The sequence below is a fragment of the Anas platyrhynchos genome, chromosome 22, assembly GCF_047663525.1.
Source record: "Anas platyrhynchos isolate ZD024472 breed Pekin duck chromosome 22, IASCAAS_PekinDuck_T2T, whole genome shotgun sequence".
NCBI classification, from domain to species: domain Eukaryota; kingdom Metazoa; phylum Chordata; class Aves; order Anseriformes; family Anatidae; genus Anas; species Anas platyrhynchos.
This window is the reverse complement of record NC_092608.1, coordinates 7,380,039-7,403,288: the sequence shown is the minus strand read 5'-3', so window position 1 is coordinate 7,403,288 and position 23,250 is coordinate 7,380,039. Positions and strand designations below refer to the sequence as shown.

Here is a 23,250-nt window from a genome sequence, read left to right as displayed (position 1 = left end):
CCCCCCCCCCCCCCCCTTCTCCCCGTCGCCGGCTCCGCTCCTCCCCGTCCCAAATCCGATGCCATTGCTGGCGTTCCTGCAGGCCCGGATAACGCGGGCTCCCGAAAACAGGAGGATGGGGAGGTGGCACCGGGGTATGTGGGGGGGAACGATGCCCCAAAAGGATGGGGGGGGGTTGGGGGAAAAATCCCCAAGGTGCCTTCCAGCGCGGCCGCGCCAGCCACGTGGAGTTTGTAGTAATAATAATAATAAAAAGTCATTAAAAGTGTCCTTGTGGGGACACGGGACTGGAGCGCGGCCAAGCTGGCGGCTGTGGCAGCACCCTGAGGGTGTTGGGGGGGGGGAATTCCCTGGGAGGGGGTCTCTGCCTTCCCCCCAAAACGTGGCCACATCCCGGGAAGCTTCCCCCCCACCCTAGGACGAGTGAGGCCGTATTTTGGGGCAGAAAAACAGGAGCTGGTGAGCAGCTCTGCGAGCAGACCATGTAAGGCTTTATTCCCCGTGCTGACCCGCCGGGCAGCGCTGCCAAGAAATGCGGGGGGGGGTGGGGGGGGGCTGTAACGTGAGTACCCCCCCCCGTGCTGAGTAATTTCGGCGGGCGCCTGAGTCACCCTTGGCTCTTCCCTTGCACGGAGATGCTTCGAGGCCAAAGCATCGCCGAGGGCTGGGGGGCTGCAGCCTTCCCCAAAGCCCCCCCAGGCTGGGTTGGATTTGCCCCCCCCCCCGGGGCGTATTCGGAGGCTGAAACCCTCCCCGCTCCGCTCCGGCTGGCTCCAGCCCGCGCGGGTCCATCCACCTCGTCAAGGTCGTTTTTAATGAGCTTGTTTGCAAACTCATTTCCACCATGGCACAGGCAGAGCCCGCAGCACCGGCCGGGGCAGCCCCCGGTCCCCAAAACGTCCCCAGGATGGAGCCCCCCAGCCCCGAGGTGCCCCCGGGGGGGCTGCAGGAGGAGCAGAGGGTGCTGGTGTCGGCGCACAGCTGGCGGCCCTGCCCCAAAACCCGCAGGAGGCTCCGAGGTGAGACCCTCACCCCTTGTTTTGGCCACCTTGGGGCGGTTTTATTTGGGGGTGGGGGGGCTGTAGCACCCCTTTGGACCCCCCCCCTCGCCCCGCAGGGTGCCTGGAGCTGGTGAAGCGTCAGCTTTTCCGCGTGGGCGAGGACTGGTATTTCCTCTTCGTGCTGGGGGTCCTCATGGCCCTCATCAGCTTCATGATGGACTTCATCGTCTTCAGGCTCTACGAGGGTAACGAGGGGCTCGAGCCCCAAAACCGGGCAGTGGGATGGGGAGGGAGGCTTGGGGGGGGTGTCTCCGGGGGCAGCCCCCCTCCCGGCACTTCTTCTGCAGCCCACCGGTGGCTCTACCAAGAGGTTGGGGATTATTTGGTGCTCAAGTACCTCTCGTGGACCATCTACCCCGTGGCCATGGCCGCCTTCTCCACCGGCTTCTCCCAGAGCATCACGCCGCATTCGGGAGGTGAGCGGGCACCCCCCGGCCTCCCCACACCACCCCCATTGTGGGGAACCCCCAAAACTTGGAGCCCCCCCCCCAAACTTGGAGTTCCCCAACTTTGGAACCCCCAAACTTTGGAGGGCCTCACCAGGAGGGCCTCACCAATATGGAGCTCCCCAGCCTTGAAGATACCCCCCCCAATAAATTTGGAGCTCCCCAATCTTGGAACCCCTAAAATTTGGAGCTTCCAAAAGTTGGACCTCACCCAAATTTGGAGCCCCCACAACCCAAGCTGAGCTGGTGCCACTTTCTCCCCCACCAAGGCTCCGGCATCCCCGAGCTCAAGACCATCCTGACCGGCGTGGTGCTGGAGGAGTACCTGGCCATCAAAAATTTCGGGGCCAAGGTGGTGGGGCTGACCTGCACCCTGGCTTGCGGCAGCACCATTTTCCTCGGCAAAGTGGTGAGCAGGGAATTCCCGCTGGGAATTTTGCCGGGGGCTCAGCCCCGCAGCCACTCAGCACCACGTCCCCTCCGCGTCCCCAGGGTCCCTTTGTGCACCTCTCCGCCATGGCCGCGGCGTACCTGGGGAAGATGCGGACATCGGTCACGAGGGAGTATGAGGTGGGGGAGCTGCTGGGATGTTGTTTTTTTTTTTTTTTAATAATTTCCCTTCAAAAAACAGGGGATTTTGGTTAACCCTCCCCTCCTCCTCAGGACAAATTCAAGCAGAACGAGATGCTGGTGGCAGCGCAAGCCGTCGGCGTGGCCACAGTTTTCGGGGCGCCCATCAGTGGTGAGGGACCCTCCCCAATCCTTCCCGAAGCTGAGGACCCCCCGGAGCCCTCCCTGAGCGGGTCCCCCCCCGTTTTTCCAGGGGTGCTGTTCAGCATCGAGGTGATGTCGTCGCACTTTGCCGTGCGGGATTACTGGCGTGGCTTTTTCGCCGCTACCTGCGGTGCCTTCATGTTCCGCCTCCTCGCCGTCTTCAACAGCGAGCAAGGCAAGGCCGGGCAGGATGCGGCCCCCCCAGCACCTCCCGGCCCCCCCTCAAAACCCCTCCCGCCTCCCCAGAGACCATCGCGGCGATTTTTAAGAGCGACCTCAAGATTGATTTCCCCTTTGACCTGCCGGAGACTTTCTTCTTCATGATTTTGGGGTAAGGGGGGACCTGCTGGGGACGGGGTCCTGCGCACACCCTGCCCTGTGTTCTGCATCTGCCCTGCCCGTACCCTGCCTGTGTTCTACCTGTATTTTTTTCATACCCTGCCTGCGCCCTGCCTGCACGCTGCCTGCACGCTGCCCTCTCCTCCCCAGGGCCATCTGTGGAGCCATCGCCTGCGCCTACCTCTTCTGCCAGCGCTGGCTGCTGGCGGCCGTCAGGGAGAACCGGCTGACGGGCAGGCTGCTGGCTACCGAGTCCGTCCTGGGTGTCCGTGTGTCTGTCCCACGTGTCCCCAAACCCCCCGCGTGTCCGTGTGTCCCCCCCCAGTACCTCCCTGTGCCCTCTCCGTGCGCCCCACACCCCCACACGTCACCGTGCCACGTCCTCGCCTCCCACCCCCTGTGCCCAAACACCCCCCCACCCGTCCAAGCGTCCCCCTAGCGTGTCCGTGTGTCCCACCCCCCACGTCCACACACCTCCCCCATCCCGTGTCCGTGTGTCCGTCTGTCCCAGCCACCCCCTCTCCCCCCCCAGCAAGCCCCTGTACTCGGCGCTGGTGGTGCTGCTGCTGGCCTCCATCACCTTCCCTCCGGGCCTGGGGCAGCTGATGGCCTCCAGGGTGAGCAGGGGCTTGGGGGGGCTCCCCCCGCCACCCCCCACCCGACCCCCTGCTCATGCCATCTGTCCGTCCAGCTGTCCATGAAGGAGCACCTCATCTCGCTCTTCGACAACCGCACCTGGGGGGTGCTGGCCCAAAACGCCTCGGTGCCCCCCGCGGTGCCCGGGGACCCGCGGCGCCTGTGGCAGGAGTGGAGCCACCCCTCCGCCACCATTTTCGGCACCTTGGCCTTCTTCCTGCTGATGAAGGTAGCCCCGGCCCCCCTTGTGCCCCCCCCCAGCACCACCAGGTGCTGTCCCCATGGGGACTAGCCCCCCGCCCCTGTGCTGTGGCCCCTCCCCAGTTCTGGATGCTGACCCTGGCCACCACCCTGCCCCTGCCCGCCGGGTACTTCATGCCCATCTTCATCTACGGTGAGCCTGGGGGGGGGCACACCCAGCCCCGGGGTGCATCTGGTCCAGGGGGGGCACAGGGGGTGCATGGAGCCCTGGGGAGAGGTACGGGGGGTGCACCCAGCCCCGGGGTGCATCTGGTTTTGGGGGGGTGCCGTCTCTCTGGGGGGGTGGGGGGGTGCATGTGGCCCTGGGGGGGGGTTCACAAGTTGTGTGGGATTTCCATCCTGGGGGGAAATGGGGGAGGGGAGGCTGTGTCATTTCGGGCGGGGGGGGGGGGGGACACATGGGGGAGAGGGTGTCCATGCTGGGAAGGGTGGGTACCTGCAGCCCCTTTGGGGGGGGTGATACCCAGCCTTGGGGGGGTGCATCTGGCCCTGCTGGGGGCACAGCCTGGGGGAGGGGGGTGCATCCATCCATCCATCCACCCCCTGGGGGTCCTCGGGGGCTTCTTCCCCCCTCCCACCCCCCCAACCCCGCAGGAGCTGCCATCGGGCGCCTGATCGGGGAGGCCGTGGCCTTGCTCTTCCCCCACGGCCTCCGCGTGGAGGCCACCACACACCCCATCGTCCCCGGGGGCTACGCGCTGGCCGGTAAGTCGGTGACACTGGGGACAGGGGACGGGGACGGCAACGTCCCCAACCCTACACCAATGCCACCCCCCCGGGGGGGCCGTGCCGTAGGAGCCGCCGCCTTTTCGGGGGCCGTCACCCACTCCATCTCCACCGCCCTGCTGGTGTGCGAGGCCACCGGGCACCTGGCCCACGTCCTGCCCGTGGTCCTGGCCGTGCTGGTGGCCAACGCCATCGCCCAGAAGTGCCAACCCTCCTTCTACGACGGCACCATCATTGTCAAGAAGCTGCCCTACCTGCCCCGCATCCGCAGCCGGCACATGGCGTGAGACCCATCCCCAGCTCCCCGCGGGGGCTGTTTTGGGGGGAAATCCCTGAAAAGTGGGGAAAATCGGGTTTTTGTCCCCGTTCTCCAGCTCCTACCGGGTGGTGGTGGAGGAGTTCATGGATCGGCGCGTCGTGGCCGTGGCCAAGGGCGATGGCTTTGAGGAGGTGCTGGCAGCCCTCAGCGCCACCACCGATGGGGAATTCCCCGTGGTGGAGAGCGCAGGTAGGGCGCGGGCACCCCGGGGGCGTGGTGGCCATGGGGACACCTCACCTGGTGGCCGTGGGGACACCTCACCTGGCTCGTGTCCCCCCCCCAGAGTCACCCACGCTGGTGGGCACCGTCAGCCGAGCCCGGCTGGTCGCCTTCCTGCAGAGCCACGAGCACCCACGGGCACCCCCAGGGGCGCTGCAGGAGAAGGTGAACCCGAGGCTCCCACCGCACCCAAAGGAGAGGTTTTTCCACCCAAAAAAATTAACATTTCACCTTCTGCCCCCCCCTGCAGCCAGCCTCCATGGGGACAGTTGGGGACGACTGCGCCATCGAGCCCGTCATGCTGCAGCTCTCGCCCTGGACCTCGCTGCACCAGGTTTGGGGTGGGGGCAGGCGGCACCAAGCCCCCCCCTTCCCCAAATTTCGGCTTTGTCCCCATGTGTCCCCCCCCACCCTGCAGGCACACCACCTCTTTGAGCTGCTGAAGCTGCAGCACATCTTCGTCACCCGCTACGGGCAGCTGGTGGGGGCTGTCACACGCGCTGAGGTGGGACACGGGGGGGGGGACACGGGTGAGGGGGGGACACCTGGGGGTGGGGGGACACGGGGGGACAGTGCCCGTCCCACCACCTCTTTCCCCCTGCAGCTGCGGAGAGCGATCGAGGAGCTCGCCAACCCCAAGTGACCGCTGTTCCCGCTGCTCCGCTTTCACCATTAAATGTTTTTTTTGGGGCCATTTGGTTAATTTTGGCACGGCGACAGAGGGGGCCACCCCAAAACACCCCCCCCCTCTCCCCCTTTTCCCCCCAGCATGGAGGGAGCAGCTCGGTCCTGGGGGTGAGGGCGCAGTGCATCCAACCCCCTTTGATGCCAAACCTTTGGTTTTGGGGTCACTGGAGCCCTGTGGGATTTGGGGACAGCAGGGTGGGCTGTCCCAGCCTTGTGCCCATGCTGCCCCCCGTCCCTGTCTGCCTCAGTTTCCCCTTTGCTGGGAGCAGGGGATGTGTGGGGCCGGCTCTCCAGCAGAGTGTGCTCGTGCGTTATGGACACGGGCACAAACCCCATAAACCCAAACCCATAAATGCACAAACCCAAAACCCATAAACCCGAACCCAGAGGTGCACAAACACCCGTGACACCTCCTCCTCCTCCTCCTACCCCCACCTGCGGCTGCCGGGCTTTCGGGGGTGCACGCGCCATTTGGGGGGTGCAATTAGCATCGCCTCATTAAGCTGCTGCAGTGCTAATTGGAGCCTGGGCTTTCCACAATCACTGCAGCTGTTTGTAGGGCTTGGGTTGGGTGGGGGCTGCGGACCAGCCAGCGGAGTTTGTGTGTGTGGGGGGGGTGTCTCCCCACAGCCAGGGTTATCCAAATACTCAAAAACCCCCAAATCAGCCCAAAATCATTCTCCTATCTCAGCAACGGGGTCATTCCCCCCACTCCCCCAGGGCCATCCCCCTGTAACGGGGCCACCAGCTTGGCTGTGGTCCCCCCCCCCAAATCTCTGCAGAGCCCCGTAATTATCAGCACCCTTATTTGCATAATTAGCCTTAATTATTGCAATTAAACGTGGCGGGGGTTGTGCAACCCCCAGCTGCTGTCCTGGGCCCTGGGGGCTCCCCTGAGCCCCCCCTCCAAGCCCTTTGCCCCAGCGCAGGCGGTGCCGTGGGCTCCCCAAAGTGGGGTGCAGCGTTTCGGGGAGGGGAAGGCGCAGCGAGACGCTAACGAAGGCGGCACAATTAATCCCGGGCAAGCCCGAACCCAGCCGGAGGAGAGGTGAAATGGGGTCAGCGCCAGGGGAACACCCAAAAAGCGGGGCGGGAAGCTGGGTGCTGGCAGCCCCGAGGGGGTTGCGGGGGCCGGAGGTGCTGGGTGGGGTGGGGGAGAGGCAGCACCCGAGGAGGGTGCTCGGGGGGGTTGAGGACACCCAGGGGTGACGGTGCCGCAGCACCCACAGCGCTTGGGAAAGGGGCTGAACGGGGATGGGGGCCATGGCACCCATATGGTGCACCCAGGGGTGGTGCTCAGCGGGGTGAGGGCACCCTAGGGTGACGGGAACAGCACCCAAAGCCCTGCGGAAAGGTGCTGAGCAGGGCAGGGGGACCCCGACACCCACAGCACCCATGGGTGATGCTTGGGGGTGGGGGGCAAGGAGACCACGTAGAGGGAACCACAGCACCCAAGGGTGGTGCTCAGGGGGTCCCCGTGCCCCCAGCCCCCGGGGATGGGGCTGGAGGGTGCTGGGCACGCAGCACCCCCAGCACGGGGAAGGATGCGCCCGTAGCGCCCACAGGAGGTGGGCAGGGGGGCAAGGACATCATGGGGTAACAGAGCCCAGCACCCAGGGGGGGGGCTTGGTAGGGTGGGGTTCAGCACCCCCGGGGAAGCCCCCGCCCAGCTCCCCATGCGTCACCCCCGCGGGGCTGGGGAGTTTCACCGAAACTTCGCGCGGGGAGGGGAAACCGAGGCACGGCGGCACCCGGGCACCCGCCGGGCGGGGCGGCTCGCTGCAGGGCGCAGCGCCAAGCAGAAAGGAAAAAGGGGTAAAAAAGCACCCGACCGATGCTTTTGCAACCATCCCGCAACCACACGGCCTCGTCCCCGTCCTCCCCCCCCTTCTTCCCCTTGTGGTTTTGGGGAAAAAAAATTAAAATTGCTTTTTCCGGCTTTTTTTCCCCTACCCGGTTATTTGCAGGCACCGGGCAGCCGGCCCCGCTCGTGCTTAGCAAAATAAAAATCCCAAATTCCTCAAGCGGTTGGGAGAAAGGAGGCCCCAGCCGGGAAATGCATGCAAACGCTTGCAAAATACTTAAAAATCTTAAAACCGCCTTAAAAACCAAAAATAAAAGCTTCCCCCCGCCCCAGCTCTACGTCCCAAACCCAAATCGCTGCTGGCAGCTGCCCGATGACACAGTTGTAGAAAAAGAGCACAAAAGTTTTATTCAAATCAAACTCAGTTTCATGAAAATCCCATAAAATCCATTAAAAAGGGGGGGAAAAAAACCCCAAACCTGCCCCCCTCTTTTTCTTCTCTCCCCTATTATCTTCCCCAAATCTGAAACCTCTTTGATTTTTCTCAATAAATATACAAAAATATAATAAATTACGTTAAAAAACAAAAAAAAAAATACAAGAGGTAACACTGCTCATCAGCGTTAAGGTGGAAAAAAAACCAACCCAGCGTCGGGAGAGGAATAAATAGGTGAAAAAAAAAAAAAAAAAAAGGCAAAAATGGAGAGTTTAGGGCCAAGCCACCCACAAAGCATCCAGGAGCACCTGGCTCAGCCCTATTTTTTTTTCCTTGAAATGCAGAAAAAAAGAGGAAACTCCCCCATAATAAGGCCGCCCCCCCCCCAACCAAGTGCAGGCTTGAAATTTAATTTTTGGGGGGTTTCGCCCCCGTTTTGTCCCGGGGATGGCGATGCCCGAGTGGCAACATCCCCCTGGTGCGGGAAATAATATTAATATTATTATTAACAATAATAAAAACCTTAAAAATAATAAAAATAATAAATAATAAGGTGGGGGGGGGGGAGGCTGGGGGTCTTCATTTTGCACGCTGGGGTCCGTGGGGGGGTCAGATGGGGATGCCCGTGGTGCAGAGCTGCTCCTGCAGCCCCAGCAGGCTGTAGGCGATGCGCTTCTGGTGGCCGGGCAGGCGCACGCCGATCTTCTTGATGTCGCTGCGGGGAGGGAAGGGGGGGGTGTTATGGAATGAGGGAGGGGGTTCTGGGGCGAAAACAGCCCCAAAAAGGGTCCGGCTTGGAAGGGTGCTTGGGGGTGGTCCGATCCTGAGCGTGGTGGGGATTGGGGGGGGGTGGATCCTGCCCTAAACAGCCCCAGGTTGGATCCAGCCCCGAGCATCCCCCAGGGGCAGAGCCAGACCCAAACTTTACCCAGGACCAGATCCAGCCCCAAGCATCCCCTGGGGGCAGATCCAGCCCCGAGCACCCCCCCTGCCTGACCCCAGAACGGAGCCAGCCCCGAGCATCCCACGGTGCCAAATCCAGCCCCGAGCATCCCCCATTTTCGGGGCCCCAGGACTCACTCGCTGGTCATCTGCAGCACCTTCTCGATGGTGCTGTAGCCCGCGGCCATGAAGTGCTCGGCGTACTGGTGCATCTTGATGGACTCGAGCCACTCGGGCACCGAGCGGAACGGGACGCCCTCGGAGCCGCTGGTGCTGGGCAGGCGGATGGAGACCCTGCGGGGATGGGGCCGAGGAGATGGTGTGACGTGCAGGGAAGGGCAGGGGGCAAACCCACAGTGCGGAAATGCAGGGATGCAAAGTCATGCAAAGATAAAGAAAAGTATATAAAAAAATGAAAAAGGCTGGGAAAAAAATAAAAAATGATGCGGGTTTGGAAGGATGCAAAAACAATGCAGGAGGGCACAGATTGGAAAGAAGTCATGCAAAGAAATGGAAGGATGTGGAAAAAAAGTAATGCAAAGAACAGTGGAGAGGTGCAAAGTTAGAGAAAGCAATGCAAAAATGGTAAGCAGAAAAAAACACAAACAAAAAACAAAAACACAAAAAACAACCCACGCATGCGAACACAATGGCAAAAGGTAAAGATGCTGAGATGCAAAATTTAGAAGTGACAGTGCAAAGATGCCAACGGTAAGGCAAAAGCCCAACTGTAAAGAAAAGGTAGTGCTACAATGCAGAAGTATAATGCAAATAACGGGAAAATTTATAGATAAAAGAAAAGTGAAATGCAATGCAGTTTCCCAGGTACCAAGATGTGAAAAAGAGCACATAAACGTGAGGATGCGGAGAGTAATAGAAAAAGTAGAAATGCAAAACAATAAGGCAAGAACGTTAAAAGGCAAGAAACAATGCAAAAATTGCAATTGTAAAAAAAAAAAAAAAAAGGAAGCTAAAAATGCAGATATACAGAAGGCAAGGCTGCAAAAAAATGCAAAAGGTGAATATAAAAGCAATGCAAGAGTGTAAAGATGCAAAAAAAATGAAGGCAGGAACAGAAAACTACAAAAATCAATGCAAAAGGCAAGGATGCAAAGAAAAGGCAGAAAAATGCAAAGATTCAAAAAGCAATGCAAGAATGCAAAGATGCAAAATCCAATTTAAAAGTGCACAGATGCAAAGATGCCAAAAAGGCAAAAATGCAAAGCTGCAAAAGCAGTGCAAGAATGCAGAACTGCAAAAAACAAATCTTAAACTGCACAGATGCAAAGGAGTGTGCAAGAATGCAAAACCATGCAAAAATGCAGACTCAGAAGAAGCATGCAAGAATGCAAAATTGCAATAAGCAAGGCGCAAATGCAAAGATACAGAAGAGCATGCAAGAGTGCAACACTACAAAAACAACACAAGGATGCAAAAGAAGCATGCAAGAATGCAAACCTGCAAAAAAAACAAAGCACAGATGTGAAAGAGTATGCGAGAATGCAAAGCTACAAAAGCAGCGTAAAAATGCAAATATGCAGAAACAGCGTGCAAGGACGCAAGCCTGCAAAAAGCAAAGGTGCAGATGCAGAACAGCACAAGGAGTGCAACACTGCAAGAACATTGCAAAGATGCAAAAGAAGCCTGCGAGAACACAAAACAGCAAAAAGGCAGAAACGTGGGGATGCAAAAGCTCATGCAAGCCTGCACCACCTGCAGAACGCCCTCCCCTCCCCTCCCTATTTTTCTCTCTCCCCTTCCCCTCCCTGCAGCTCACCGCGGGTCGAAGTCTGCCAGTGTCTTGAGCGACTCGGGGGCGCGGATGAGCTTGTCGAGGATGCTAACAACGTCGGCAAATTTGGGGCGCCGGCTGCGCTCCTGCTGCCAGCACTGCATCATCAGCTGGTAGACGGCCGAGGGGCAGTCCAGCGGGGCGGGCAGGCGGAAGCCCTCGTTGATGGCCTTCATCACCTGCAAGGGCGCAGGGCTCGAGGGGAACATCCCAAAAAAGCAAGGTCGCCACCAAGAATGGGGTCGGAGGGATACCTGCGCTCACCTCGTGGTTGGAGAGCTCCCAGTACGGGCGCTCGCCGTAGGACATCACCTCCCACATGACGATGCCGTAGCTCCAGACATCGCTGGCGGAGGTGAACTTGCGGTAGGAGATGGCCTCGGGCGCCGTCCAGCGGATCGGGATCTTCCCCCCCTGTGCAGCCACCACCAAAATTGCCCGGGTGCGAGGAGGAACGAGGAAAGGAAAAAAAAGTGAGGATGTCAAAAAGCAAGAAACAACGCAAAAATTGTGATGGGAAAAGGATGCCAAAACGCAATGATGCCAAGATGCAGAAGGGAAGGCAAGAATGCAAAACGGCTCCAAAAATGAACAGCCAGCCATCCAGCCCCCCCAAAATCCCTCGCTGGCACTCACACTGGTGGTGTAGGTGGCTTCAGGGTCGTCCTCCAGCACCCTGGAGAGCCCGAAGTCGGACACCTTGCAGACCAGGTTGCTGTTGACCAGGATGTTGCGCGCGGCCAGGTCGCGGTGCACGTAGTTCATGTTGGCCAGGTACTTCATGCCGGCCGCGATGCCCCGCAGCATGCCCACCAGCTGGATCACGCAGAACTCCCCGTCTTTGTCCTGAAAGAGGAGAAACCATCCCCAAATCCTCCTCTCGCCCCTCCAGAGCTGTGGTCGGGGCTGGGACCCGTTTCCCGTGGTGGATTTTGGGGCTGAAGCCCTGCTAATCCCAGCCCGGGGCGATGGGATTCCCGCACGCATCGCCTACCCGCAGGAATTTGTCCAGCGCGCCGTTCTCCATGTACTCTGTGATGATCATGAAGGGTTTGTCTGCGGAAAAAGAGCCAAAACTGGTCAGAAAACCTCAAAACCCCATGACTCCGAGCACGTGGGGGTGCATGTGAGATCAGCGCTTTTTGGCAGGTCTAGCGAGCTTTTTGCTTTTTTTTTTTGCAGGGAAATGGTGGGATTTATTTGGAGGGGGGAGGGACTCACACTTGGAGACGACCCCCTCGAGGCGGATGATGTTGTGGTGGCAGAACTGGCCCATGATGCTGGCTTCGCTCAGGAAGTCCACCCGCTGCTTCTCCGTGTAGCCCACCTTCAGGGTCTTGATGGCCACTGGCACCTCCTTCTTGCCACGTTTCAGGGTGCCCTTGTAGACCTCCCCGAATTCGCCTGCCCAAAGGATGGGGGAGGTTCAAAACCTGTCCCCTTCCTCCCCTCCCCGGCTCGGGGACAGGCAGGGGACAGAGCCCCGTGGGGACCTACCGGCACCGATGACCTTCTGGCGGGTGATGGAGGACGGGGAGATCTCGGTGGTGAACTTGAGCATGGCTTGGTTGGGGTCTTCATAGGTGTGCGGGTCCACGTAGGTCTTGAGTGGCTTCAGCTGGTCTGCTGGGGGTGGCAGCAGCTGTGTCACCCCCAACCTGTCCCCTCCATCCCACCTGTGCCACCACCGAGCCCCCACCCCGAGCCCACCACCCCGGTGCTCACCAGACTTGGAGAAGTAGACGTCCTCGGGGGACTGGCGTGACCGCGAGCTCCTCCTCCTGCAGGAAAGCAGTGTTTTGTCCCAAAACTCACCTCAGCGGTGGAAAAAAAATGGGTTTTTATTTTTATTATTTTTTTAAATCTCTCCCTACCTCCGGAGGACATAGATGAGAGCAGCCAGGAGGAGGACAACAAAGAGGACGCCGGTGACGGAGCCGCTGATGACTGCAGCAGATGCCATGGACTCGGCTCCTGCAGGGACAGTTGGAGCCGTGCGCACCCCATAGCACCCCCCAAAACTAACAAACCACCGACAACCCCCCCAAAAAAAAAAAACAAAAAAAAAACATTCCTTACCCTCAGGCAGCGTCTCAAACTCGTGCTCGGGGCTGAAGGCGCCGTGGCCGTCCTGGGTGAGCGCCTGGACCCTCACCACGTAGGCGGTGGCGGGGGACAGCTTGGGGATGGTGACGGAGGCGCCCTCGCAGCGCAGCACCGAGTAGCTGTTCTCATCCACCTGGGGAAACGGGGACACGGTGAGGGCGAGGGGGTTTTTGGGGAAGGACACGAGGTGGGACGAGGATGGGACAGCGCTGGTGGCACCTTCTTGCTGTAGGTGACCTCGTACTTCCAGACCCGGCTCTGCTGCCGCAGCGGCACCGTCCAGGAGAGGACCAGGCTGGTGGCCGTCCGCCCGTCCAGGCTCACCGACGTCACCCGCGGTGGCTCTGCCGTGGGGACAGGGGTGTCAGGGAGGTGGTGGCACCTCCATGGCGGTGGTGGCACGGTGGGGACCCCGGGGGCCCTCCTTACCCGTCTGGTTGACGCTGATGCTGGCAGCGGCCACGCTGCGGTGGGCGCTGAAGGCCGAGACGCCGTTGCGGGCTTCGACGGTGAAGGTGTAGTTGACGTGGGGCTCCAGGTCGGTGACCGTCACCCCCGTCCCCACCAGCCCCCGGGGGGGCTGCGAGTAGCGGATGCCCCCGTCGCAGGGCCGGCACTCGCCGCTCTCGGGCCAGCACTGCTCGCAGGTGACGCTGTAGGTGACGTCCTGCCGGCCACCCGTGTCAGCGGGGGGGGACCAGCGCAGCTGCACGGAGGCCCCCAGCCCCACGGCCGTGACGCTGCTCGGGGGCGAAGGAGGACCTGGGGACACGGAGCAAGGCGGTGGTGGTGTTAGGGGGGGCTCAGGGCACGGAGGTGCCACCCCGCACCCCATGACCCACCCCCGTGTCCCCAAAATGCCACTCACGGGTGCATGGCGCATCGGCGGGGTCGGAGGGGGCGCGGAAGTGCCCGTCCTCGCAGGGGCAGGAGGCGGAGGCGGCCGGGGCGGGCAGTGTGTGTGCAGGGCAGGGCTGGCAGCCGCTCGGGGACACCTCGGCCTTGAAGGTGCCGGGGGGACAAGCTGGGGGGGGGGGCACACAAAAACAGCAGGAAGGTCAGTGGCCGGGTCCCTGTCCCCAACCCGAGCATCCTCACCAGCTCCCGGGCACGCGTCACCCTCAGAGCATGTCAATTTGGGAGTTTTGGGGTGTTTTGCCTTATTGTTATCCACCGTGGGGGGGTGGACCCCTAATATCAACCCCTGCCTCCACTTGGGGGAATGCCCCCCCCAGCCCACCCCTCTCCACTTGATGCGCTCAGTGCACCAGTGATGCTCCAAGGGCCTTGAGGATGCTCCAAGGGTGCGCCCAGGGGTGTTGGGGATGCCCAAGGGTACCCCAAGAGAGATGAAGACCCCCAAAGGTGCCCCCAGGAGGGAGGGACGGCTTGCAGGTCACGCACCAAGACAGGGCACCCCCAGCCCCACGCCACCCTTCCACCCCCAGCGTCCCCAGCACTACCAGGGATGCCCCCAGCTCCTCACCTTGGCACTGGTCGCCCACGGCCTCGTAGCCGGCCCGGCACTGGCACTGCCCGATGGGCACCAACCACTCCCCGTCCGCGTTGCAGTGCAGCATGGGCGCCTCGTCGGCCACCGCGTCCTCCACGCAGGAGCCCCGCACCTCCGCCAGGGTCTGCGAGTCGGCGCCCGCCACCGTCTCGGGGAAGTGCGCCATGCCCCGCAGCACGGCCGGGCACGTCTTGTAGTAGATGCGGACCGAGAGCAGAGCCACGCAGGCGCCCAGGTCTTGGAAAGCCAGGTAGAAACCTTTCCTCCGCAGCGGTCCCACCGAGCGCACCTCCACGTTGAGCTTGACGTTGCGGTTGGTGAAGTCGTCCTGCACCGTGATCTCGTCCGGGGCGATGGTGTCGATCTTCTTGAACTGCCGCTTCTGGAAGTTGGTGCCGTAGTCGACGTCGGACTCGGCGTAGTAGAGGTTGAAGGTCTCCTTGCAGGAGCCGCCGCCGCTGGGGAAGCTGTTGCAGTCGCGGACGGTGAACTTGAGCTCGATGAAGACGCGCTGGGCCTCGCTGCGGTAGATCCAGTTGGTGCGCAGCCAGTTCTCCTGCTCGCCCTCCAGCACGTTGCACACCAGGTACATGTAGATCTGCGAGTCGTTCATCATGTTCTGCAGCAGGTCCCACTGCGCCGCACAGAGAAACGGGGTTCTTGGTGCTGCCACCACCACGGCTCCTCAGGGGGAAACTGAGGCAGGGGGTGCAGTGCCCCCTTGTCCTCATCCCCATGGATGCCTCCATCCCCATCCCCATGGATACCCCTCATTCCCATCCCCATGGCTGACCTGTCCCCATGGATAGTCCCATCTCCATCCCTGTCCCCATGGATCCACGCCCACTTGCATCCCGATGGAGGTCCCCATCCCCAAGGCTGCCCCCGTCCCCATCTGCAGCGTTGCCCCCCAGGTGCTCACCCCTTTTCCGTAGGGCTGGGTGAGCCAGCCCAGCTCCCCCTGGGCCTTGGCGAAGTCCAGCAGGACGACTGTGGGGAGAGGAGAGGGATGTTAGTGGGGTGAGCAGGACGCCAGGGAGATGCCACCAGGACCCACAGATGGCCCCAGCAACTCACAGAGGCCACCAGTGCTCTCAGATGCCCCTGAGAAATGCAGATCCGGGGCCCACGGATGCCTTCAGGACCCACAGATGCCCCCAAGGAACCAGATGGACCCTCTTGGATCCATGGGTGTCCTCCAGGATCCGTGGGTGTCCCCAGACCCGTGCTATATATCCTTGGGACCCACGGAAGTCCTCTGGTTCCACAGATGTCCCTTGGACCCATGGGTGCCCACCAGGACCCACAGACGCCCCTACCAAATCCAGGTGCCCCCCAGGACCCACAGATGTCACCAGAACCTGCAGATGCCACCAGCACACCCAGAAGCCCCTGGCACCCACACGTGTCCCCAGAACCCACATGGATACACCCCTGGGACACACGGGTGCCACCAACAAACCCAGATGTGCCTGGGACCCACGGATGTCTCAGGGACCTGGGGGTACTCCAGAGACCCACAGATGCCCCCAGGACCCACAGAAGCCCACCAGGACCTGTGCGCATACCCCAAGGAAGCCTCCAGGACCCACAGATGCCACCAAGCCACCCAGATGCCCCTTGATCCATGGATGCCCCCTAAAGCCCCTGGGACCCCGGGTGAGCTCAGGGTGCCCCAGCTCTCCTTGGGACCCCCCCCACGCCACCCCCTCCGTGTCTCCTGGGGTCAGGCAGGACGTGGGGCTGGGGGAAGCGGCGAGCCCCGGCACGCCGAGGGCGGTGGCCGGATCCTGCACCGGGGCCGGGGGAGGAAGAGGAGGCCACGGCCGGGGCGGAAGCGCCATGAATCAGCCCCAAGGAATGCGCCCGGCTTCGTGCCCGACACAGCCCTGGGGGAGGCGGGGGGCTTTGGGGATGCGCCCCCCGGTGCCCCCCCCCACCCCTCACCCCAGCTTTATGGGGCAGGTGCTGAGAATGGGAAACTCGTGACACCTCCAGCCCTGTCCCCCCCCTGCCACCAGCCAGGAAGGATGCCGGGCACCTCCCGGTTTTCCTGCGGCTGGAATTCCCCCCAGAAAGCGGAAACGCAGCAGGGGGGGAGTTTGTGGGGTCCCCCCCTGCGCCCCCTCCCCCCAGCAGTGACTCAGAGCAGGGACCTGGGGCTGAGTCAAGGGGCGCAGCCGGGGTGTGCCCGCTGCCAGTGCCCGCGGCCGCCCCGTCCCAGCCCTGCACCGCCGCTGTCACCGCAGCCCCCAGGCACCTGCAGGGCCCTGGCCACCTTCATCACCATCATCACCATCACCACCACAACCCCCATGTGCAGCCCCGGCCCCATTCCCATTCCCCCCTCGCCCCCACTCCGTGCCCTGAACCCCCCAACCCACAGGCACTGACCCCAACCATGGCGCAGGATCCGGCCCCAGCCTCCCCTCTGTGGCCAAAATTTCATTGAGGGGGGGGAATGGGGGGGGTCTCGGCCCCCTTCCTGCCCCCCAACCCCAACCGATCACCCCCAGCTCCCAGCCACCTCAAAACTTTGCCGTCTTTTACCGGTTTTGCCCCAAATCTGATCCCTCCGAGCCCCCAGGAACCCACCTGGGGACTCCCCAAATCCCATCCACGGCCCCAGCTGGGGGGGGCGCTTGAGTTGTTTTTTTTTTTGCCCATTTTCCCTTTTTCCCGTGGATTTCCCTCCCCCAGCCACCCACCAAGCTCCCGGTTATTTGCATTCGCCGCGGTCGGGGCCGGATTCTTTCGCCCTTCGCTCTCTGGGAGTTTGCGGCTCCCCCAGGAAAAAATAACCAGCCTTTGCTTCCCCCCACCCCAATTTGCCCAAAACCCCCCGAACTGAGCCCAAACCACCCCGGGGAGCTCGGTAGGAGGGGGGGGAGCAAGGTGGGGGCCGGGGCGCAGCTTGTTTTTCCCAGCACTTTTCGGGTTTTCCTGACATTGTTCTCCAGCTCCGTGGCCGGATCCTGCCCGGGGAACCTTCCTTTTAGTTTTATTTTTTTTTGAATTTGAGGATTTTGGGGGCTGGATTTTTCAATTTTTGGCTAAACTTCTGCCTCCCCTCCGCCCCATTTTATTATTTTAAGGGGTTCACAAGGTGGGGGGGGGGGGGGGGGGAAGGAGTCCCCACTTTTTGCCCACCAGCTCCAACTTTTTTTTTTTTTTAATTTTTTTTTTTTTTTTAGGGGGGGGGGCGCAGCCCGGCCTCGGGCAAGGAGCGGCCCCAAGCCCCCCGGTGGGGCCGTGGCAGTTTTGCCCTATTCGGCCTTTCTCCCCCCCAAAAAAGAAGCGCTCCCCACCTTCTCCCCCAGATCCCTCCCAGCCCTCGGGTGCTCCCCTAGGGCTCACCCCCCAACAAAAAAACCACCAAACCCCCCCTTTTTTGACCATTTTCACCCCCCTCAGCCTCCCGACACCCCCCCCACCTCCCTGCGCCGAACCCAAAAGTTTCCAAACTTCCCCCAAAAGCCGCGAAGTCCCCGATCCCCGACCCCCAGCACCCTGCGAGCACCCAGGGGTGCTGTGCGGGGGGGGGTGAGGAGCCTCTCCGCAGCCCCCCCCCCAACCCCAAAACCTCCCCCAAAAAATAATAAAAAAATTAAAAAAAAAAAAAAATTAAAAAAATAAACTCGGGGCCGCGCTCACCTTCCTTGGGGGCGGCGGGGGCGAGGAGGAGGATGGCGAGGAGGAGGAGGGGGCTGAAGGCTGCCGGGGGAGCCGCGGCCATGGCGGGGGTCGGGGGGTGCCCGGGGCTCCCCAGCTCCGCGCCAGCCCCGCGGGAGCGCCCCGCTCCTGTTCATTCATGTCCCGGTGACGTCACCCGGCCCCGCCCGCGGGAACGCGCGAGGCTGCCCTCTTAAAGGGACAGCGCCCCTGCAGCGCGGCCCGGCAGGGAACGGGGGGGGACACACTCGATTTGGGGGGGGGGGTGCTCCCAGCACTCCTGTTGGCCATCCCAGTCACTCCCAGTCCCTCCCAGTTCCCCCCACAGCTTTGGTTGCGGATCAGTGGTTTTGCGCCTCGTTTGGTGTGGGTCATGTGTGGGTTTCAAGGGGGGGGTCCCCGCTTTGAGGCCGCACCCGGCCCCTCTTGTGTGTCCCCCCCCCCCCCAGTCCCTCCCCCCAGACCCCAGTCCCTCCCCCCAAATTGCTGCATCCCCCTGACCCCACCCCCGCGGTCCCCACGTTTGGCTCTGGAAGTTGCGCCCCCCCCACCCCCTTCCAGCTCTGGCCCCGGCACCCAAGGGGTTAAAGCGCCCCCCCCCCCCCGGGCCCCCTCCCCCCACTTTCATTCATGAAGCGGCGTGGGAAGAGAGGGGGGGGACGGCAGCCAATGGCAGCGAGGGGGCGTGGCCTCGAGGCTGGCCCCGCCCCCAGCAGTGGCTGCGGGGGGGGGCTCCGGAGCCGGACGGGTGCGGGGGGGGGGGATGGGGGGGGCCCTGCGCCCCCTTTCCTGCACCCACGGCTAGGGCGAGGCCGGGCCAGAAATGGGCAGAAATGGGGGAAAATAAGGGCGGATTTCTGTAGGGTTTGGTTGTGGGGGGGTTGGCAGGGAGGTGAAGTGGCGGGGGGGGGGTCCCACAGCCCCCCCACTATGGGGCCCTGAAACTGTGCAAAGGGTTTGGCCCCCCCCCGGATTTGGGGTGCTGGGAAGCGGCCCGGCCATAGGGAGCGGTGGGGAAATGTGGGGTGCTGGGGGGGATGCCAGGGGGTCCTGCCCTGCAGGGGGGGGCTGTGCCCCCCCCTACAACCCCCAGCACCCCGAATCCCCAGCACCCGCAGCCCCATGGTCCTGCAGCACCCCAACACCCCAAAATCCAGCACCCCAACCCCCAGCACCCCACCCCACATCTGCAGCATCCCCCAGAACCCCACCCCCTCGGCATCCCGGGGCACCCCAAATCCCCCCCCCCACAAACACACCCCTCACCCCCCTGGGGACAGCACCCACCACACCAGCGACCCCCCCCTGGAGCCCCCCCAAACCCCCACCTCCCCACCCCAGAGCCCCCAAAACCCAGGGACCCCTCCCCTTCCCCCCAAAACAACACCAGGGCACCCCGCGGGTTGGAAAAGCATCGCTGTTTAATGGGGGGGGGGCAAACACCGCAGTGAGGGCCCCCCCCCAGCACAGTGGGGTTCAGGTGGGGGGGGGCTCCTGCCCCTCGGGGGCGACGCCGGCAGCGACCTGGTCGCGTTCCCAGAGCCACCCCACCAGGGCGTCCAGCAGGGGGGCCACCCTTGCCAGCCCCCCCCGGCCCACCCCGCTGCCCCCCGCCCGCAGCACCGGCAGCCCCCAGGTGCCCTGGAAGGCCTCCAGGTCGGCCTCGGTCACATCGGCCTGGGCGGCCAGGTCGAACCTGGGCGCGGGGGTCAAGGTCGATGACCCAAAATTGACAAAACCCCAAAAATCCCATGGGTGCGATGAAGCGCCCGATGTCCCCCCCCCCTCCACCCCAAAGGATACTTGGTGCCCACCACCACCCGCAGCAGGTCCTCGCCGGGGGCCACCACCCGCGCCAGCCGCGCCGGCAGCTCCTCGAAGGACGCGCGGTCGGTGAAGGAGAAGAGGAAGAGGACGGCGTCCGCCTCCTCCTTGCAGGCCTGGGGGGGGGACACCACGGGGACATCATCACGCCCTGGTGGGGGTCTCATCCCGCGTCCCCCCCCGGTGGGTGCTCACGGGCAGGATGTGCTCGAATTTCCTCAGGGCGCTGTCGCCGCAGTCCCAGAGCTGCAGCTGGAACATGACCGCGCGCTGGGCGCCGCGTGGCTGGGCCGGCCAGAACACGCTGCTGGCCTCAATGCCTGCAGAATCCCAGAATCACAGAATCTCTAGGTTGGAAGAGACCTCAAGATCATTGAGTCCAACGTCTGACCTAACACTAACAGTCCCCACTAAACCATATCCCTAAGCTCTACATCTAAACGGCTTTTGAAGACTTCCAGGGATGGTGACTCCACCACCTCCCTGGGCAGCCTGTTCCAGTGCCTAACAACCCTTTCAGTAAAGAAATTCTTCCTAACATCCAACCTAAAACTCCCCATGTGCAACTTTAGCCCATTCCCCCTCGTCCTGTCACCAGGCACATGGGAGAACAGGCCAACCCCCACCTCGCTACAGCCTCCTTTAATGTACTTATACAGAGCGATAAGGTCTCCCCTGAGCCTCCTCTTCTCCAGGCTGAACAAGCCCAGCTCCTTCAGCCGCTCCTCATAGGACTTGCTCTCCAGGCCCCTCACCAGCTTCGTCGCCCTTCTCTGGACTTGCTTGAGCACCTCGATGTCCTTCTTGTAGCGAGGGGCCCAAAACTGAACACAGTACTCGAGGTGCGGCCTCACCAGAGCCGAGTACAGGGGGACGATCACCTCCCTAGCCCTGCTAGCCACATTGCTTCTGATACAAGCCAGGATGCCGTTGGCCTTCTTGGCCACCTGAGCACACTGCTGGCTCATATTCAGCCGACTGTCCACCATCACTCCCAGGTCCTTCTCTGCCTGGCAGCTCTCCAACCACTCATCTCCCAGCCTGTAGCTCTGCTTGGGGTTATTGCGCCCCAGGTGCAGGACCCGGCACTTGGCACTTGGCGGGGCGAGGCCGGGTGAATCCTGGGGGGGCATTGAGCGAACCCCCAAAGCCCCCCCCTCTATGTGTGACCCCCCCGACCCCTTAGGCCTCGCCGTACCCAAGGTCTCACGGTGGGCGGTGGGCGCGGGGGTCCCGGTGAGGGCGGCCACCAGCGCGGTCTTGCCCACGCCGCTCTTGCCGCTGAGGAAGATTTTGTAGCGGGCCGTGGGCACGGCCAGAGCGGGCGGCAGCGTGGGGTGCTCCAGCAGGCCTGGGGGGGGCACCATGATGGGGGGGGGTCAGCACGGGGTTGGTGGGGGGGGGGTCCCATGGGGGTGTTATGGGGTTTAGGGGGGGCTCTCACCGAACACCCTGCGCTGGTTCTTGTGCAGCACCGAGGCCAGGTAGGGGCGGCCCGCGGGGCTCAGCAGCCAGCCCGGCTCCACCATGGCTGGGGGGGCACAGGGGGGGCCGAGCCGTGTTGCCCCCCCCCTCCTTGTGCCCCCCACCCCAATCCCAGCCCCCCCACCCCCCCCCGTGGGATCCTTTTCCCCGCCCCCCCCCGGCTCTGTTCCCTCCCCCCTGGGCCCTGCCCCCCTCCCCCCCGTATCCCCCGTGCCCCCCCCGGGTCCCTGTGCCCCCCCCGCTCCCCCCGTTGCCCCCCCCCCCCGCTGTCCCCGAGCCCCCCCCCCGGCCCCGCGCGGCCCCTTTAAGGGGTCCCCGCCCTCACCTGCGGCCGCCGCAGCCTCGCGGTGACGTCACTCAGGGGGAGGGGTCACGGAGAGGTCACGCCCCCATCGGCAGCGGCGCATGCGCGGGGATGGGGGGGCAGTGGGGGGGGCAGTGGGGGAACTGCCCTATGGGGTATGGGAACCCCAGAGCTAGGGGTTATGGGGGCACTGCCCTAGGGGGTATAGGATGCACAGAGCTGTGGGATATAGGGACAAAGCCCTGTGGGATATAGGATGCCTGGAGCATCCTATATATCGGTTATAGGGGCACTGCCCTATAGGCTATAGGAACCCCAGAGCTATGGGTTATAGGGGTACTGCCATATAGGGTATAGGAAACAGAGCTATGGGTTATAGGGGCACTGTCCAGGGGGTGGAGGAACCCCAGTACTGTGGATTATAGGGGCCCAGCCCTATGGGATATGGGAACCCCAGAGCTATGGATTGTAGGGGCACTGCCCTATGGCATATAGGAAGCACAGAGCTGTGGGTTATAGGGACAAAGCCCTATGGGATATAGGAACCCCAGAGCTATGGGTTATAGGGGCACAGCCCCATAGGCTACAGGAACCCCAGAGCTATTGGTTATAGGATCACTCCCTTATAGGCTATAGGAACCCCAGAGCTATGTGTTATGGGGGCACAGCCCTATGGGATACAGGAAGCCCAGAACTACGGGTTATGGGGGCACAGCCTTATAGGATGTAAGAACCCCAGAGCTATGCGTTATAGGGACACAGCCCAATGGGATATAGAAAGCACTGAGCTATGGGTTATAGGGGCACAGCCCCATAGGCTAGAGGATGCCCAGAGCTATGGGATATAGGGACAAAGCCCTATGGCATATAGGATGCCCAGAGCTATTGGCTATAGGGGCACTGCCTTATAGGCTATAGGAGCCCCAGAGCTACGGGTTATAGGGGCACTGCCTTATAGGCTATAGGAACCCCAGAGCTATGGGTTATAGGGACACAGCCCTCTAGGCTATAGGAAGCACAGAGCTGTAGGTTGGGGGGCGCAGCCCTATGGGACCCCCAGCCCTCCACACTGCAGGGTGTGGAGGTGCCCCAACCCTGTTGGCTTTGGGGTCCCCACCCCACAGCCTGCGGGACACCCCAAAGCTGCAGGTAACGGGTGAAGCACCCCCCCCATGGGAGCGATGTGTCCCCAGCCCTGCCTTGCTGCCAACCAGGAGCCCCAAAAGCTGCCCTTTTTACCCCAAACCATCAGGGTGCAGAGCAGGAGCATCCCTCCGCGGCGCGGCCACCCGCACACCCCAAGCAGAGGCGGCAGCCCGTCCGTTTCTTCAGTTTTTATTTGTTAAACTGCTAAAAATTCATCCAGGAAGGGGGGAAAAACATAAAAAAAAAAGAAAAAATCAATGTACACAGATTTAAATATCACCGAGATCACTTCGCGTTCCTACGCGCGGCCGAGCCTCCAGCGCCGGGGGGACCTGAGTGGCGGGGGGGGACCTCACAGCACCAGCGCCGCCGGGGAAAACGGGGCCGTTTCCGAGGAATTCATCATTTCCGAGGAATTTATCGCAAGAACATGCCTTCCTGCGACGCGCAGGGAGGGGAGGGCGGTTTTGGGGCTGGTTGAGGGGGATTTGGGGCTGGTGGAGGATGCAGGGTGCAGGCAGCATGAGGACCCACAGCCCCTCATGGGGACACCCCGAGCTCGCAGCCAGCGGCCCCAAATTCCTGTTGGGTTTTGCTCCGGGGCGATGCCAGGACATGCAGGCGGGGGGGAACGCGCCGGACACCCCGGTGGGCGCTCCCGGGGCGCGGGGATTTCAGCGGGGGTCTGTCTACAAACGGAGCACCCAGGGCACCGTCCTGCCCCGGGCCCTGCCCCAGCCCCAAGTGGCTCACGGATA

The 23,250-nt window shown here is 62.3% G+C and overlaps 3 protein-coding genes across 7 annotated transcripts; 1 reads left to right on the top strand and 2 right to left on the bottom strand.

The window, feature by feature from the left end:
* Window positions 1-23: 23 nt before the first annotated feature.
* Window positions 24-5,473, top strand: CLCNKA (chloride voltage-gated channel Ka). 3 transcript variants are annotated; one of them, XM_072026948.1, is made up of 20 exons: window positions 24-134; window positions 854-1,019; window positions 1,118-1,246; window positions 1,349-1,477; window positions 1,777-1,916; window positions 2,000-2,077; window positions 2,171-2,249; window positions 2,331-2,456; window positions 2,528-2,612; window positions 2,771-2,872; window positions 3,153-3,237; window positions 3,312-3,485; window positions 3,581-3,650; window positions 4,112-4,222; window positions 4,313-4,526; window positions 4,618-4,751; window positions 4,846-4,946; window positions 5,032-5,115; window positions 5,200-5,286; window positions 5,386-5,473. In XM_072026948.1, exons 2-20 carry the CDS (start codon window positions 908-910, stop codon window positions 5,422-5,424), a joined length of 2,079 nt encoding a protein of 692 aa, XP_071883049.1. In that variant the 5' UTR covers window positions 24-134; window positions 854-907; the 3' UTR covers window positions 5,425-5,473. The 3 variants fall into 3 exon arrangements, with proteins under 3 accessions (XP_071883049.1, XP_038022623.1, XP_027298937.2); XM_027443136.3 differs by lacking the exon at window positions 24-134 and having other exon boundaries at window positions 635-1,019; XM_038166695.2 differs by lacking the exons at window positions 24-134; window positions 2,771-2,872 and having other exon boundaries at window positions 633-1,019.
* Window positions 5,474-7,945: 2,472 nt separating this feature from the next.
* EPHA2 (EPH receptor A2) lies at window positions 7,946-17,869 on the bottom strand. 3 transcript variants are annotated; one of them, XR_011804636.1, is made up of 17 exons: window positions 17,716-17,869; window positions 14,984-15,051; window positions 14,035-14,695; window positions 13,417-13,572; window positions 12,978-13,310; window positions 12,768-12,892; window positions 12,522-12,681; window positions 12,317-12,416; window positions 12,168-12,223; window positions 11,940-12,068; window positions 11,664-11,846; window positions 11,437-11,498; window positions 11,079-11,288; window positions 10,707-10,856; window positions 10,428-10,621; window positions 8,789-9,397; window positions 7,946-8,423 (listed from the first exon to the last, which is right to left on the bottom strand). XR_011804636.1 is itself a non-coding variant. In XM_038166692.2 (17 exons), exons 1-17 carry the CDS (start codon window positions 17,795-17,797, stop codon window positions 8,318-8,320), a joined length of 2,931 nt encoding a protein of 976 aa, XP_038022620.2. In that variant the 5' UTR covers window positions 17,798-17,867; the 3' UTR covers window positions 7,946-8,317. The 3 variants fall into 3 exon arrangements, 2 of the variants coding, with proteins under 2 accessions (XP_038022620.2, XP_038022621.2); XM_038166692.2 differs by having other exon boundaries at window positions 8,789-8,944; window positions 17,716-17,867; XM_038166693.2 differs by having other exon boundaries at window positions 8,789-8,944; window positions 11,940-12,065; window positions 17,716-17,867.
* A 1,267-nt stretch (window positions 17,870-19,136) lies between these two features.
* Window positions 19,137-21,461, bottom strand: CPLANE2 (ciliogenesis and planar polarity effector complex subunit 2). The gene is made up of 6 exons (XM_038166624.2): window positions 21,368-21,461; window positions 21,002-21,088; window positions 20,756-20,908; window positions 19,753-19,877; window positions 19,537-19,673; window positions 19,137-19,429 (listed from the first exon to the last, which is right to left on the bottom strand). Exons 2-6 carry the CDS (start codon window positions 21,084-21,086, stop codon window positions 19,210-19,212), a joined length of 720 nt encoding a protein of 239 aa, XP_038022552.2. The 5' UTR covers window positions 21,087-21,088; window positions 21,368-21,461; the 3' UTR covers window positions 19,137-19,209.
* Window positions 21,462-23,250: the final 1,789 nt, after the last annotated feature.

Bases quoted from the DNA above. Each gene is read 5' to 3' on its own strand.
- EPHA2 (XM_038166692.2), bottom strand. From the start codon at position 17,797: ATGGCCGCGGCTCCCCCGGCAGCCTTCAGCCCCCTCCTCCTCCTCGCC. The intron at 15,052-17,715 runs GTGAGCGCGGCC...CTCTCCCCACAG, and splicing joins CCCCGCCGCCCCCAAGGAAG to TCGTCCTGCTGGACTTCGCC. The intron at 8,945-10,427 runs GTGAGCTGCAGG...CCATCCCCGCAG, and splicing joins CTGGCAGACTTCGACCCGCG to GGTCTCCATCCGCCTGCCCA.
- CLCNKA (XM_027443136.3), top strand. From the start codon at position 845: ATGGCACAGGCAGAGCCCGCAGCACCGGCCGGGGCAGCCCCCGGTCCC. The intron at 2,078-2,170 runs GTGGGGGAGCTG...CCTCCTCCTCAG, and splicing joins CGGTCACGAGGGAGTATGAG to GACAAATTCAAGCAGAACGA. The intron at 4,527-4,617 runs GTGAGACCCATC...CCCGTTCTCCAG, and splicing joins ATCCGCAGCCGGCACATGGC to CTCCTACCGGGTGGTGGTGG.
- CPLANE2 (XM_038166624.2), bottom strand. From the start codon at position 21,086: ATGGTGGAGCCGGGCTGGCTGCTGAGCCCCGCGGGCCGCCCCTACCTG. The intron at 19,878-20,755 runs GTACGGCGAGGC...GGGATTCTGCAG, and splicing joins CGCCCACCGTGAGACCTTGG to GCATTGAGGCCAGCAGCGTG. The intron at 19,430-19,536 runs GTATCCTTTGGG...CCCCGCGCCCAG, and splicing joins CGGGTGGTGGTGGGCACCAA to GTTCGACCTGGCCGCCCAGG.